This window comes from Anopheles gambiae, chromosome 2 (assembly GCF_943734735.2).
Source record: "Anopheles gambiae chromosome 2, idAnoGambNW_F1_1, whole genome shotgun sequence".
NCBI lineage: Eukaryota > Metazoa > Arthropoda > Insecta > Diptera > Culicidae > Anopheles > Anopheles gambiae.
The window spans coordinates 102,554,512-102,568,232 of record NC_064601.1 but is presented as its reverse complement, the minus strand read 5'-3'; the positions used below and the strand labels follow the sequence as shown (position 1 = coordinate 102,568,232).

Here is a 13,721-nt window from a genome sequence, read left to right as displayed (position 1 = left end):
GAGCTGCTGAAACGTCTTCACATACTACTGAAAGTAAGCATCAACCTCCCCTCCCGCCTCCCCACCCTCCCACTGCTCGGTTGAAGCCTATAACTTTACACACAGGCAAAATGGATGCAGACAACGGCAACAGCCAGTGGGGTGCCAGCAAAAACCTGGGCAAATGAGCATTCCCAATTTTATGTGATGCATTATTTATGGCGGTACATTAACTTCTTCTTGGTAAGGTTTGCTTTGGCGGCTGCACAGAGCTTGCAAGATGGTAGATAGGCGCCAGCTCGGAGGGTGTTGTTCGGGGTGTGACGAGCATCGTTACGTTGATAAACACTTTTCGTGCTCGAACGATGCCAACGAGCAAGTACGAGACTTTGGAAGTTTGGTGAGGCGAAAACTTTGGAACGTAAGCGATGCATGAAAGATGACATCGACTGCAAGGGTAGTTCGAGTGACAATACCCCACTTGGTGTTTAGAGAGCCTGGTGAGTGGTACTGGCAATGCAGTTTGGTACGTTTGAACGCGCATAAAATGGGCTGCCTTTGATTGAGTCACTCTGCTTTCATCAATAATGGAGTTTGAAAAGAAATTAGATTTGAAATAGTTGTAGTTATACTCCTCAAGGAAGATTTATCTTGTTTTTTTTTATTTAATGCTGTGTTAAGAAAAAAAGCAAACACATGCTTAGCTATTTTTTGAATTACCGGAATTATAGTAAAATGTTTATAATAACTTATCATTTCCAGATTCAATATTTTGTGATCAAAGACATTAAACTAGTAGCAAACTCCAATAATGGCCCCTTCTATATTTTAATCCAGAAAGCTGGAGTTTCAGCTTGTCAACAATGGAACAATATTCATCATTCGGGTTGTATCCTTTTGACAGTTATGTTCCGTATTGGATTTTATAAAAATCAAAAATGCATTTTATAATCGATTATTTCCTTTTTTCTGTTTGATTTTTTTTAATTTGAAATTTTGATAAACATACAAAATATTTGAAAACCTATTCCCGATAAAAATCAATCATTCATGAGCTAACCTGAACGAGCCTGTCACGAATCAGCGTTTGTTTACACATATTTTCAGGCCGAAATAATCTTAGGCTATTTTAGCGTGACTAATGAACAGTGAGTCTGTCATTCCTTGTCGAATCGCATGGAAGATTAGCTTTCCATTAAAATTTCTCTTCGAAGACAATTGTAATCGGTAGCACGATGTTTTTTTTCAATCTTTATGGCTAGTCACATCGGTCTCGTAGTACAGTCGTCAACTCGCACGACTTAACAACATGCCCGTCATGGGCTCAATCCCCAAATAGACCGTGCCGCCATACGTAGGACTGACTATCCTGCTATGGGGGGAATCAATTAGTCACTGAAAGCCAAGCCCACAAGTGGGTACAGGCAGGCCTTGACCGACATCGGTTGTTGAGCCAAAGAAGAAGAAGAAGAAGATGGCTAGTCACATGCAGCACTTATTGGCAAGAGCGTGAAGTTTCTTTAACTTCGAAACAGGGCAGTTTTCGTTGTTATCTTACATGGACTTCTTGGAAGCTTATACACTATGAAGCCTTTATGTATCTTACGTATCAACTCCAAGTTCCAAGTGCTCTAAGTGGTTGGACAAGTATATACAGACGTTACAAACACGACTAGAACATTATACCGGTTGAGACGTTATCAACAGCACTTTTTCTTTCGCCCGCAGAAAATTATTATTAATAAAAACAAGCGTTTTAAGCTGTCTTTGAGTTAGAGTTTTATTTAGAGACGCTTAAAAATCCGTCACTTGTGTCGGGCTAAGACGAAAGAGTGAACTTTATTCTCTCTCGTAACTCGATCGTGAGCCTTCGGGGATACTTGGCCCGATTAGTGTTGGACGTTGTCCACACTAAGCTTTTACCGTGACGCCATCTGCCGGCAATTACAGGGAACAACACCTTCTGCGCAAATCGGTCGTTAATAATTATTAACAATACCCATTGAAAGAAACATTAAAATTAGTTGAAAAACTACACGTCTAATTTTGTCCCGCTGTTCCCATTTTAAAGTGGCTTCAGTATTGAATAGAGCATGCCCGCCGGTGAAAGAAATCCTTCATTCCACAAAATCTACCACTAATCAGCCACAGCTTTGGCGCGAGACCGAATTTGAAGAAACTTTGCAAGTAAAATTGGCGGGAACGATAGGGATAGATCATCCTCTCACTATCGGTCGCTAGTCAACGGGCAAGTATAATTTAATGCTAAATAGAACATGAATTATGCGCTCAACCATTAAGACAACGGTATCTAAGGGAGAGAGAGAGAGGTAGAGCGAGGGGCAGATGAGCAGCAGATTTCTATCTTGTCATAAAAACTTGCACTAAAAAAAACAATAACAACAAAAACACACCGAAGCAGAGCAACTCAACCTTCTACTAAATTTGTAGTGTTTTCATTTCACCTTCAACGAACCACAGTCGGGGGCTGCGGGTGAACTTTTCAGAAGCAGAGGCAGGGAAGAAGGCAAAATGGAACATTTAGGAGAAAACTTTCCACCAGACCAGCACACCAGTGCACGTGCACAAAGCGCGGCAAAGGCAAATCAGTGAAACACAAAACTTTGCACCGAACGGCGTGCGCGGACACCAAAGAAACGCGATTCAAATAATCGTCGCCACCGCGATGCAAGGATAATGCATCGTCGGTGGTGTACCGATCGTCCATGGCTCTTCGCTCCCCACCCGGGGAGTGTTACGCTGGCATTCAGCTCTTCTCAGCTGAAACGTAGCCGACTGGCATTTAAGGAGGGAAAATTTATGACCTAGAAACCCTGGCAGGGTAGCGATTTCAGGAATGTAGTCACTTTGCCTGGGCGGGCCCTGGTACGCTTGCTTGCGTCTCTGTTCCAAGCTAAGCACAGCTAAAGCACTGTGCCCAGAGCGAACGTACACCAAGTCCAAGGGAGGGAAAGATTGTCCGATGGGAAGAAAAATTATCGCCCCGAAACATTTGCCCCTTAGGCGGTGGGCTGGTTGGAGGGAGGAAGTTTTTCACACTGATTTTGCAGCGCATGTCCACTTGCTTTTGCAGCCGCGAACCGTGTGGGCCCCCAGCATGTGGCGGTAGTAGTAGAGTGCAGGTGTGCAAAGGGTGCGGTGATTTTTCGCGTTCCACCAGCAACGGTTTGGGTTGATTTGTGGGACGCCCTGTCGGTAGGTCCGAAACGGTGTTGAGCGAAAGTTTTGCAGCTGGTAGGGCAAGAAAAGTGTGTTTTTTGGGGGGGAAGGAAAGGAAAAGTGAGACAGCATTGATTGACCTGCATTTTTTTTTTGTCTTCGCTCTATAATGTCTAGCAGCATGTAAGATTACATCGTTTCCGCTGATACAACCTCTGGAGGCCCGGTGGTGGAACGACTTTTTTCCCTTTAAACACAAGACACTCCTATTACTTTCGCGCTCGTTCCGGCACAACACTGTACACACCATTCCGCCATCCCGGTGGATAATGAAGTGAGCGAAGAAAAATCAGCCAGTGGAATCCATCCATTACGGAGCTGTCAGTGTCGTCGCGTGGACGTGGACGACAGCGACTGGGCCCCGGGAAGGATGTAATGTGGAATAATGGAGAAATGGGGCGGTGGTCGTCATGTCGGCGGGACAAAAGCGATAAACTTTCGCTTTAAAATTTGTACCACCAGCACCACCACCATCAACGTCTCCGCCAATGGTGAGCTTGCAGAAAGCCATGATTAATTAAGTACGCTTCACTCGACGGGGGTAAAGTTTTCATTCGTTGAGATTCTCCGCAGGATTGCACTTGATACAGTTTGCGTGGATGTGTGTTTGTTTGTGTGTGTGTGGGAGAGTGTAGGAAACTTTTTAGAAAAGTGAAACTAATTCTCGCGCACATACAGTACAACACGGAGTACAATTTTTCTTCAAAGAGGCTTAAGTTTGCCCACACACACACAGCATACAGCCAGCACACCGCTCTAAGCCTTGATAATGGTTTCACAGAATTTGCAAGCGGCGGAAAGTGCTCTCGAGATGCCTTTTCGATACATTGTCGATGAAATCTTTTCAAGGCATGGGAATAGTTCGTTCTTTGTCAGGCTTCTTACTGGCTCTGGTTGAATGTTTGTGTGTGTGTGTGTATGAAGAGCTTGCTATACCGCCAAGAGCTTCCCAGAGTGCAGAATTCAAATGAAAAGTTTCAATTCCAGACAGGTATAAAAAAAAACTGCAGGAGTGTGTACGTTTCATGGCAACAAGCCATTTCTTCGAGTAGCACAAGAGTGTGATAAAGTTGGTCGATTTAATTCTTGCAGTAACGATTATATCTCTACTAAGCTTTTGAGAGTTGATGCTGATAAGCTTCTTAAGTACAATTGGAACTACTTATAGAAGTCTTTCAAACTGAACAATATTGTTCAAAATATTTCAACGATTTGTTATTTTATGTTTCAGTTTGTAAGTGTTCTCTGGGCGAATACCAATCACCAACGTTTGTTGTAATAGTAGCATCGGGTTAGCAAATTCTCTTGTTCTTTGGCTTTCAGTGACTTGTTGACTTACACAAAGCAGGATAGTCAGTCCTATGTATGGGGGTACAATGCATTTGGGGCTTGAACCCATGGCGGGCATGTTTTTCAGTCGTACGAGTAAACGACTGTACCACAAGATCGACCGAACAGATTCTAAATAATGGAAAATATGAGGTACTTGTAGACGCATTTTCGACGTCTACACCAAAATAAACAAATTTTGTTAGCCTGATTGCATACTTTCAGGCGTTTTGAAACGAAATATACACTCTTCGATGTATAAAATAGACAACAGTCAATGTTTGTTGTTCCGTTTAGATGTTGCTCATCCCTGAACGTATGAGAAGTCAAGCAAACATTGGATTGAATCATCTAGAGGAATTGTTACGGCGACCAGTGGCAAAAAGGGATAATATTCAATATTTTTAGAATATTTTCTCTCGGTTTTTGTACGCCTTACAGTATTTTGTTATAATTTCATGTTTCATTTTTCCATCCTGAGTGGGAAAAAGTATTTTTTATTTATCTTTTTCTTACTATCTGTTTCTTTTATCACGAGCCTCAACACAAGCTGCAAAACAGATAGGAGTAGCATTGGCACAGCACTTAGTGTGTAACCCGAAGGAGAGCTGTTTAAAATCACAATACACTACAATACTTACGCCCCGCATTGCCATACTGTCGCCTTTTTCACCCTTCGGTCCCTGGTCTCCCTTTGGTCCCGGTCGTCCCTGGGGATTATTGTGGAAAAGTGGGATTTTTGAAAAAGATAATAATTAAAATTGATTACCCGCCCAGCACCATTGCTGAGCTTTGCAAGTTTCGCTATAAATTCTACTTACCGGCCACGTTTCACCCATACCGCCAGGCTTGCCGGGTGGCCCAATCGGTCCCGGTGGGCCCGTCTTCCCCCGGCGGCCACGCTGTCCACGCTCGCCTTTCTCTCCTTTGTTGGCCTATCGAAAAAAAGGGGAACCGAGTAATAGAAACAAAAAAAAAATAAATTTTACATTTACATACACGATGATCTATTACAGGTGAAGCGTGTCACAAGATTCAAGAGTGGAGAAAAGGAGAGCAATCGTGCAAGAATTTCAATCATCAAATAATAAGCTGTACTGAGTGAGCCAAAAAAACCGCTTATCCTGATTCCGCAGTTCACACTTTTCCACTCGAATTCAATTAAGTGCATTCTGTTGGACACACACACTCTCATCACATCACTCTCACGGACGAATGCACACGGATGTAATTCACCTTTGTTCAGCTAACATTTTTCCAGCTCGTTTTGATGCTGCACCTCTCCTCGCACCATGTCACGTGTACTTGAGTTCCGCTCTTCATTCTCTTGGACATGAAAACCCATTCCCATTCCGAGCAGAAAATGTTATGAAATGCTATAAAAGGATGAAATGTGTGTGTGTGTGTCTACGGTGAAGAATGTTGCATATTGTGCACCGCCGGAAGCGCGCACCAGGCGTGCCTTTTTTTGTTGTTGCTCTTGTGCTCCATCTGCGCCTGAATGTATGCATTACGAAAGCGACTGAACACGCTCACCCCTATGCACCCATCCCATCGCCCGGAAGGAAGGAGGGCAGAACAATGTTAGGAAGCTAATAAAGTACAAACTGCAACAGCAAACGGTGCGCTCCGTGCACTTCGCCCCCCCCCCCCCCCCTTCCGGTCCAGTCACGCTTTACATTAGCTTCGTGACAAAAAGAAGGAGGAACAAAAAAGGGGAAATGCATATGAGGAGATGAAAAAAAAAGAAGCTGGACGCTGCGGGTGAAGAGAAGTTCCGTGCAGCAGAAGTGTAACATCATTTGGTGCGTTTTTTTTCTCTCTATGGCAGCGAACTGTTCTGCTCTGTTCAGCGAAGCAGCTGCATGTCTTCTTTCGCCTTTTACGGCTGGAGAACAGTTGAAAACTGAGCTGGGTGAGTGGGTTCGTTACCCGTTTTTTTTGTTGCTATTCTTCATCATTGCATGCGTCTGTGCGACTCGTTTTGCTTGGACGGTTGTGGAGTTTTTTTTTTGTTCGAGTGTGTCTCCAGTTCTTCCGGGATGCTGCAAGGGCAGTTGCAATGCTTCCAGATTTCATGCACCTTGTGCACCGACCCAGCTGCTATAACCCCACTAGTCGGTGGGAATGTGAACGATGTCACATAAATTGTCCAATAAAGTTTGCAACCGGAGCCGGTCGGTGTGATGTGATTTACCGGTTCTCCTCCAGTAGCGTCGCGATGCTCGCCGTAAACTTCCTCCCAAACCGGCCCCGGTTTAGCAGTGTGATGCACGATGCAGTGGAGGGTGGGGGGAAGTGTCAAGTGTGAAATGGTAACTTACCCGCGACGAGTTGAATGCTGCGTTTTCGTTGATGATAAACTCCGGCCCCTTCTCGCCCTTCGGGCCCGGCAGTCCCCGTTCGCCCTTGTCGCCCGGCAGACCCGGATGGCCCGGAAGTCCGGTTTCGCCCGGAAGTCCGGGCGCACCATCGTATCCGGATGGACCGCGTGCGCCCGGTGGCCCCGGTGGCCCCGGCTGACACTGACACTGATCGGTCGTTCCGTTTCGGCCACCCTCGGTGTGCATGACCATGCCGGGCGGTCCCGGTGGACCGGGCGGGCCCGATTCGCCCGTGTTACCCTTCTCACCCTTCGGTCCGGAGGCGCCCGTCTGCCCGGGGAGTCCCGGTATGCCCGGTATGCCGGGCGGTCCTTTCGGCCCCGTTTGTCCGTGCGCCCCTTGATGACCCTGTACGGATGGTGTGCGCGCGTGGAAGGAGAGAACAGAGCGTGATTCATTAATTTACACATAATTGAAGGGATTTGTGGAGTGTATTAGTAGTTGTGTGAGTAATTTGTAAGTATAAAGGTAAATATAAAGATAAATGTGTCTCACAAAAGCGTGTCTGGAAAGGTTTTATGAAGTCTTAAGTTATTATTTTAAGACATTAAAAGATTTAAGACATTAAAACCCAATCGTAAGACATGCACTTATGAGACGGAATATAGAAATACAATAAAATTGATAACAATGAAGTGTATAAAAATATTTTATGCACACAAACACACTCAAATTACATGGGTGTTTTTATAATTAAACAAGGAAATTGATTTATAAAACGTGCACTTACTTTCAATACACACAAATAAGAACAAACCTACTACAAACAGAGGACATCGTACAAAAACCTTTTATAAAACACCGGTAAAGAAATAAACAAAAAAAACCGCAATGAAACAAGCTACAGACAATCCCTTGAGATTACTACGGAACGGGATTTAGACGGGTCGGAAAATGTTGGCAACTTGTTTTTATCCTCCTCTTCCATAAAAAAAACCACTCGCACTTGCAAATGCTAAATCGCAGCGTACAATACCACGGACACAACGAATGCTTTACAATTCCTTCGAGGCGGGCGGCAACCGCGCACACGTAACGCACCGAAAGAGAGAGAGAGAGAGAGAGAGCACATCGTTAAAATATCGCAAAACAACAACACAACAACATTTGGCGAGACAAAACTTTTTCTCTTGCGTTTTGCGTTTGCCTGTCGCATGTGTTTTTGGTTTCTGTTTTTCTTACACTGTTCCGTTGTTTCTTTGCTGCAAAAGGTCGTGTACTACGGGGAGGGATTTTCCTTTTCAAATTGTTCAGCAGCTCTTGTGTCCAATGTTTTAGCACGTGTCTCAAGGGAAAGAATTAAGTTCCTCCCGTGTCATTTTAGTGTGAAATACAGTGAAAGAGCAAGAGCAAAACATTGCGTTGCCTCACATTTCCGGTTTGGAAGGGCAAAAACAAACTGAAAGATGAACCCTAAGCAAGAAATTTCCGTAACATTATGCCACACGGGCTGAGTATTTCAGTAGGAATCGCATAGGAAATAGCAAGGGAATAAGATGGGAAATCCGAAAACAAGGTGAATATAAAAGGGGTGTATGCAAAACAGTAAAACACAGTCATGTGGAGGGCGCAGCAAAAAGAATCAATATTCATCAGAACTAATTACCACTAACAAACACAGCAGGAGACAAATGAAATCAATCTTTTAATCAAGCAGAAATAAAAAGTTTTGATAAAAAACGGGCGAAAAAAAAAGCTCTCCAAAGTCTACTAAGCGAAACGGAAGAGGTTAAAAACTAGCTCGGACAAAACAATGCAGCTTTTTGTGTGAGATTTTTGTGGGCATTATACCCCGCTACTCGCAAATGCCACTCTTTATACCGTACCCGTTCACCTTTGGCACCTGTCAGACCCGGATCACCCCGGTCACCTTTGGTGCCGTGTTCGCCCTTTTCGCCCGGGAATCCGATCTCGCCCTTCTCGCCCGGTTCACCCTTCAGCCCGGGCGATCCACCGCGCATTCCCTGGATCGGTGCGCCCAGCATGGATTCCTGCAGTTGGCGAGGATCAAAAGGGGAAATGGGAAATGGGAATGGGACAGAACCGTACGAGCAGAAAGAGCAAAGAGAAAGAGAGAGAAAAACATTTGCGTACCGGTTAGAATCAGCGCGAACTATTGACAGAAAACGTGGCTGTGTGTTGAGTATTGTATTTTTTTTGTCGTTGCTTTGGTTTTGTTTTCAGTTCAAGCGATTTCGAGATGAAGTTTTTACTGACATTGTTAAAGAAAATAAAACACAAGTACAAGAAAATCGAGTTTTTTGAATGGGTTTCTCCATTCCCCTTGGTTTCGTAGTAAAACAAAAAGAGAATAGCAATTGAAACAACTAAAAACACACACACACATTTTCAACCAGCAAAGGTTTCCGCAGTTGACAAACACCTAAATGAAGGTAAAACTTTTCTACACGTTGCTATGGCACTACCGTGGAAGTGAAATGTCCCACTGATGCCAGGGTGGTGCCCGTGAAACGCGAACGAAAAACGGATTCATCTTATTTGTAACGCTTTGCAAACCCCGCGACGGATAACAATGAAATATGAAACAAAACGAAATGGCACTGGGGGGAAAAAAAACGCACTGGAACAAAGTTTCCTCTTTCACGACGATCGTCATTTGCACACTGTCACGTTTCTATCTCGTTTTGTTTCCGCACCCGGAGTTTGTGCAATTGGAGTGCGCAGGATGTAGGAAGTGGTTTTCGCATGCTTTAAACGATTCAATTTGGAAAGGTTAAGCGAATGCCCTTTTCGTCGCGATTGTGGTGAAGCGAAAAATAAGAGCCCGGAAAAGTTCCTTTCTATCGTTTACGTGTCTTTATAATTTGTTGATTGTTCTTGCAGTTGGGAAAGGTCTTGCAGGTTCAAGCAAACGTTTTAAACTGTAGATTTGTGGTAATTTTTTGTCGATTTTATGTAAATGTAACTATTGTGAGATATAGATTTTGATCTTTGATTATTCCACCATTTTGTAATGCAACAAAAAATGCAACATATCCATTATGACATAAAAACAAATGGGTTGAAATTGGCAAAAACTTGCACACATACTGTACAATTTTAAAAGAAATCAATTTTATACTATCACTGATAAAAATAGAACACAACACGTTAACTGGTAACACTTTAAACACAAGGTCTTCGTCTCGAGCAGCTTTCAACTACAATCACCACAATGTGCACGACGAAATCGATGGCAAAAAAAAATTAAGATAATCCCTCGTAGCAATGAAAGAAACACGAACGAACTTCTTTTCCACTTCCATTTCTTTTGCTTGGAACAATAAAAGATTTTCCACTACACCGTGCAGCTACCGTCAGGTGTGACAGTGCGCTGGAACAGCAGCAATATTGGCCCGCAGTGTCTGTGCTTACTGTGACGCCGTAGTCACGCACCACGTATCCCAGAGCAAAATGCCATTTGGTCCGACTGCACACAATTCACCAGCTTCACACCACCGGCAATATATATCTCTGTTCGTTTCATAAATAATATTTTATCGGTAGGGGTGCAGCAGAACAACGTGAAGGAACATGTAGAGAGGTGCCACCAGTTACATGTCACAAATACACACACTCACACACGTTGGAACGTTTTGATTGCACTGTATGAAGACGACCGACCGGCTCTGCGGCTCTGAAGAGGATTTGTGCGCTAACGTTTGTCTTTTGCTACGGCTCCTTTGGATTACACAACACATCTTGCACACCAGTTTGCAGTGGTGACTTTTGTGCCCTGAAGGCTGTCAAATGGGGAGGGGAACTCCTGCTTGCAAAAAACGGCAGGCGAGTTGTATAAACAAAAACAAGGTGCAAATTGAATAAAGCTAGATTTGTCATGTTCACGCTGCTTTTTCTCTGTTTTCAGTCCGCTCAGTAGCAACCAATTTCGCAGTTGCAGTTTTTGAAGAGATTCTTCTGCGCTCATACTTCAGTTTCGTTATGTTTAACGGTTTCCAGCGGTACTAGAGATGACGTGGTACGCCTCGTCGATTAGCAATAAGTCCTGTTAAGCGCACTGCTGTAAATTGTTTGATGCACCGGTGAAAGTTCCTTTTACCCGATCACATCGGGCTTTGTTTTTTTAATTACATCGAAAACTAGCAGCATTTTGAACACGGAACATTTTCCCCGCTGAGCAACAGCATACCCGCCGCCTGCGCACACCATTTTAAGTGCCCGCATTATGGTCCTTTTACCACAAATTAAATTTTATCGAGCAATAAGAAGCATCCGATGCATTCACTCTACCCACACACACACACACACACACAGAGCGGTGTGAAAGTTTCCATTCAGTCGCAAATTTTGCAACCGGCCAAAAGGGTAAAAGTTTATCGAGATTCAACCCGGTGGTGGTCCGGTCCCGCTTTCGGATGGGAAAGTTAGTCTTCCGGTTTCTGAGCACGGGAGCCCTCTTTTCTTTCTTTGGTCCGGGAATTAGTCCACTTGTCACAGTGCACTGGAGACAATCGAGTCCTTTGTTGTTTCTTCTCGGTTCAGGTTGGAAAACTTTCCGGGCTGGCGACACACAGACACAGACACACACACGCATACCGTGTCGCCGGTTGGGTTATTCTCGGCGACACGGAGAGTAAATTTAATTATACCCGGAGATTTAAACCGGGTTTACCACAATAAACACACGCACACCCAGGGAGGGCGTGTTGGGAAAACAATACGGATGGATGGATGGAAAATAAAAACACAATGGAAAAGAATGGCACGCATACACTACAACTCCGCTCCCGCTAAGCCCACACCATGTTTCCCTCCTTTTACTCGTGTTATACCTTGAACATCCGCGACGGATTCCAATTAGTCTAGAAAAAAATCGGTTAGTTAAAGTTGGGATAAAAAACGGTTATGGTTATGAGACAGAGACATGAGACAGAGAGATATAGAGAACGGATAGAGAAAGAGATAGAAATAACTCGTGCGTTAGTGATGGGGCTGTAAGGCAAGATGCTGCTGGATTAGCGGCTAGGTTAGCGGTTTTTTAATCGTGTGCTTTGTGTGTGTGGTGCACGGGCACCACACGCACACAAAGCACGGGCACAAGTTGCAAGCGCATGTTAGTTTGTGCGGCGGTAAGCCACGGTTGATTACTTACATCATAGTTCTCGGGAAGCCCCGGAGGTCCCGGTGGGCCGGGTGGGCCCTGTACACCGGGTGCCCCATCCAGCCCCGGTTCCCCCTTGCTTCCGTGGAGGCCCTCCGGTCCGGCCGCGCCCTGGTCACCGCGGTCTCCCTTGTCGCCCTTCGGGCCGGAAGCACCACGTTCGCCTTGCGGACCAGTGACGCCCTGTCGAGAAGGAAAAATAGGCAGCGCATTAAAATCCCCGCTAACAAACAACGAGTAGAATGATGGGGTGAATGGGGTGCTTACCGTCAGACCGGGAGAACCCGTCTTGCCCTCCTTGCCGGGCATGCCCTGTGGGCCGCGAAGATACTCGCGCAGTTTGCTGTCCATTTTCAGCTCCTCGATGATGAGGGATGCGTTGCAGAAGCATTGCCCTCCGTGCTTTCTGTTTGGCAGTGTGTCGTAGAGCTGATGTGAGAAGGGAGAAGAGTGAAAAGTAAAGAAATGCTTTAGAAGTGACACGTACGCTCGGTGGAAACACATCCATTTCGATGTAAAAGCTTTAATACGGCTTTTGTGAGTAGTTGGCTTAAATGGATAATAGCTTGATAATCATCACCAGCTTAGATGACATATCTAGAAGTGGTTAGATGCATTTGAATAACATTAAACTGTAAACCATCTATGTTTAGACCAATCTTTTCCTTCTATCCCAGCTTCATATTATTAGCAAATAATTGCCCACAGAAATTACGTGAAACACCAGGCGACTCCACCGGTAATTAAGATTATAACAGCTTATTTGTAGATAGGCTTCTTAGTATTAAGGGTTATATACCGATGAAAAAGAATGCTCTACAAGCTAGAGAGGAAAGTAAAATGACTCTAAAGTTGGCTGGAATTGTTAATGATTAAACAATTTATTAAAGAGAGATAGAGAAAGAGGGTGAAAGAGGGTGAATTCAACCATAATCATCTCAGATGATAGAAAAAATCATAAATATAAGACGATTATAATGGGCTATTGTTTTCATACAAAAATATATTATACTTCAATGCACTCAATTTACCACTCTCCTAACAAGGACTCGATTAAATACGATACGTGCAAGGTAGAAATTGAATTGGTGATGGAGGCGCCTAATACTTGACGTGAAATTTTTCAAAGGTGTTTAATGGCAAATTATTATTTTTATTAAATTATCATGATTTTAAATTACGCCACTTCTTACAATTACATTACAATGGTAAGAGTTTTTCATCTAAACTATTTAATTATTATGATAAATTATTGGTAAGTATTTAAAACCTAAGCATTAAATTAAATAATTACCTATTCATTAATAATACCAACATCGAAACAATAGCAATTTAAGAATTGTTATGCATGTATATCTTGCTATGCTATGCCTTAAATATTGGCTTTTTGTTATTGTTTCTACTGCTTAACTGTTACTTTTGAATATTTTACAAAGCATTGGGGGATGGGGAATTAATCTCATCGTTTCAGAGAAAGCGCAGCGACAGCCTTAAAGCTTTTTCATCCCCTGGCAATTATTTTTATGCGTTAAAAAACCCAATGAAACCTTACCTGTGATAATCGTTTCTGTACACATATACACGTGGTATACGCGGCATAATTCATGTTAGCATGGTAAACGAAAAGCGACAACAGTTGGACAATACATGCGATTAGTGAACAGTCA

The 13,721-nt window shown here is 43.8% G+C and overlaps 1 protein-coding gene across 19 annotated transcripts in view; it reads right to left on the bottom strand.

Annotated features, from left to right (window-relative positions):
* Positions 1 to 13,721, bottom strand: part of LOC1277113 (collagen alpha-1(XVIII) chain) — a 195,670-nt gene that overhangs the window by 37,735 nt on the left and 144,214 nt on the right. For 9 of the 19 annotated variants that reach the window (XM_061663395.1, XM_061663400.1, XM_061663403.1 and 6 more), the window contains 8 exons: positions 13,607 to 13,621; positions 12,322 to 12,483; positions 12,046 to 12,237; positions 11,726 to 11,755; positions 8,759 to 8,923; positions 6,873 to 7,280; positions 5,370 to 5,483; positions 5,190 to 5,258 (listed from right to left, as the gene is read on the bottom strand). In XM_061663395.1, coding sequence (XP_061519379.1) covers positions 5,190 to 5,258; positions 5,370 to 5,483; positions 6,873 to 7,280; positions 8,759 to 8,923; positions 11,726 to 11,755; positions 12,046 to 12,237; positions 12,322 to 12,483; positions 13,607 to 13,621 — 1,155 coding nt within the window. The remainder of the gene's footprint in view (positions 1 to 5,189; positions 5,259 to 5,369; positions 5,484 to 6,872; positions 7,281 to 8,758; positions 8,924 to 11,725; positions 11,756 to 12,045; positions 12,238 to 12,321; positions 12,484 to 13,606; positions 13,622 to 13,721) is intronic. The other 10 variants (XM_061663407.1, XM_061663409.1, XM_061663412.1 and 7 more) reach the window with 5 other exon arrangements.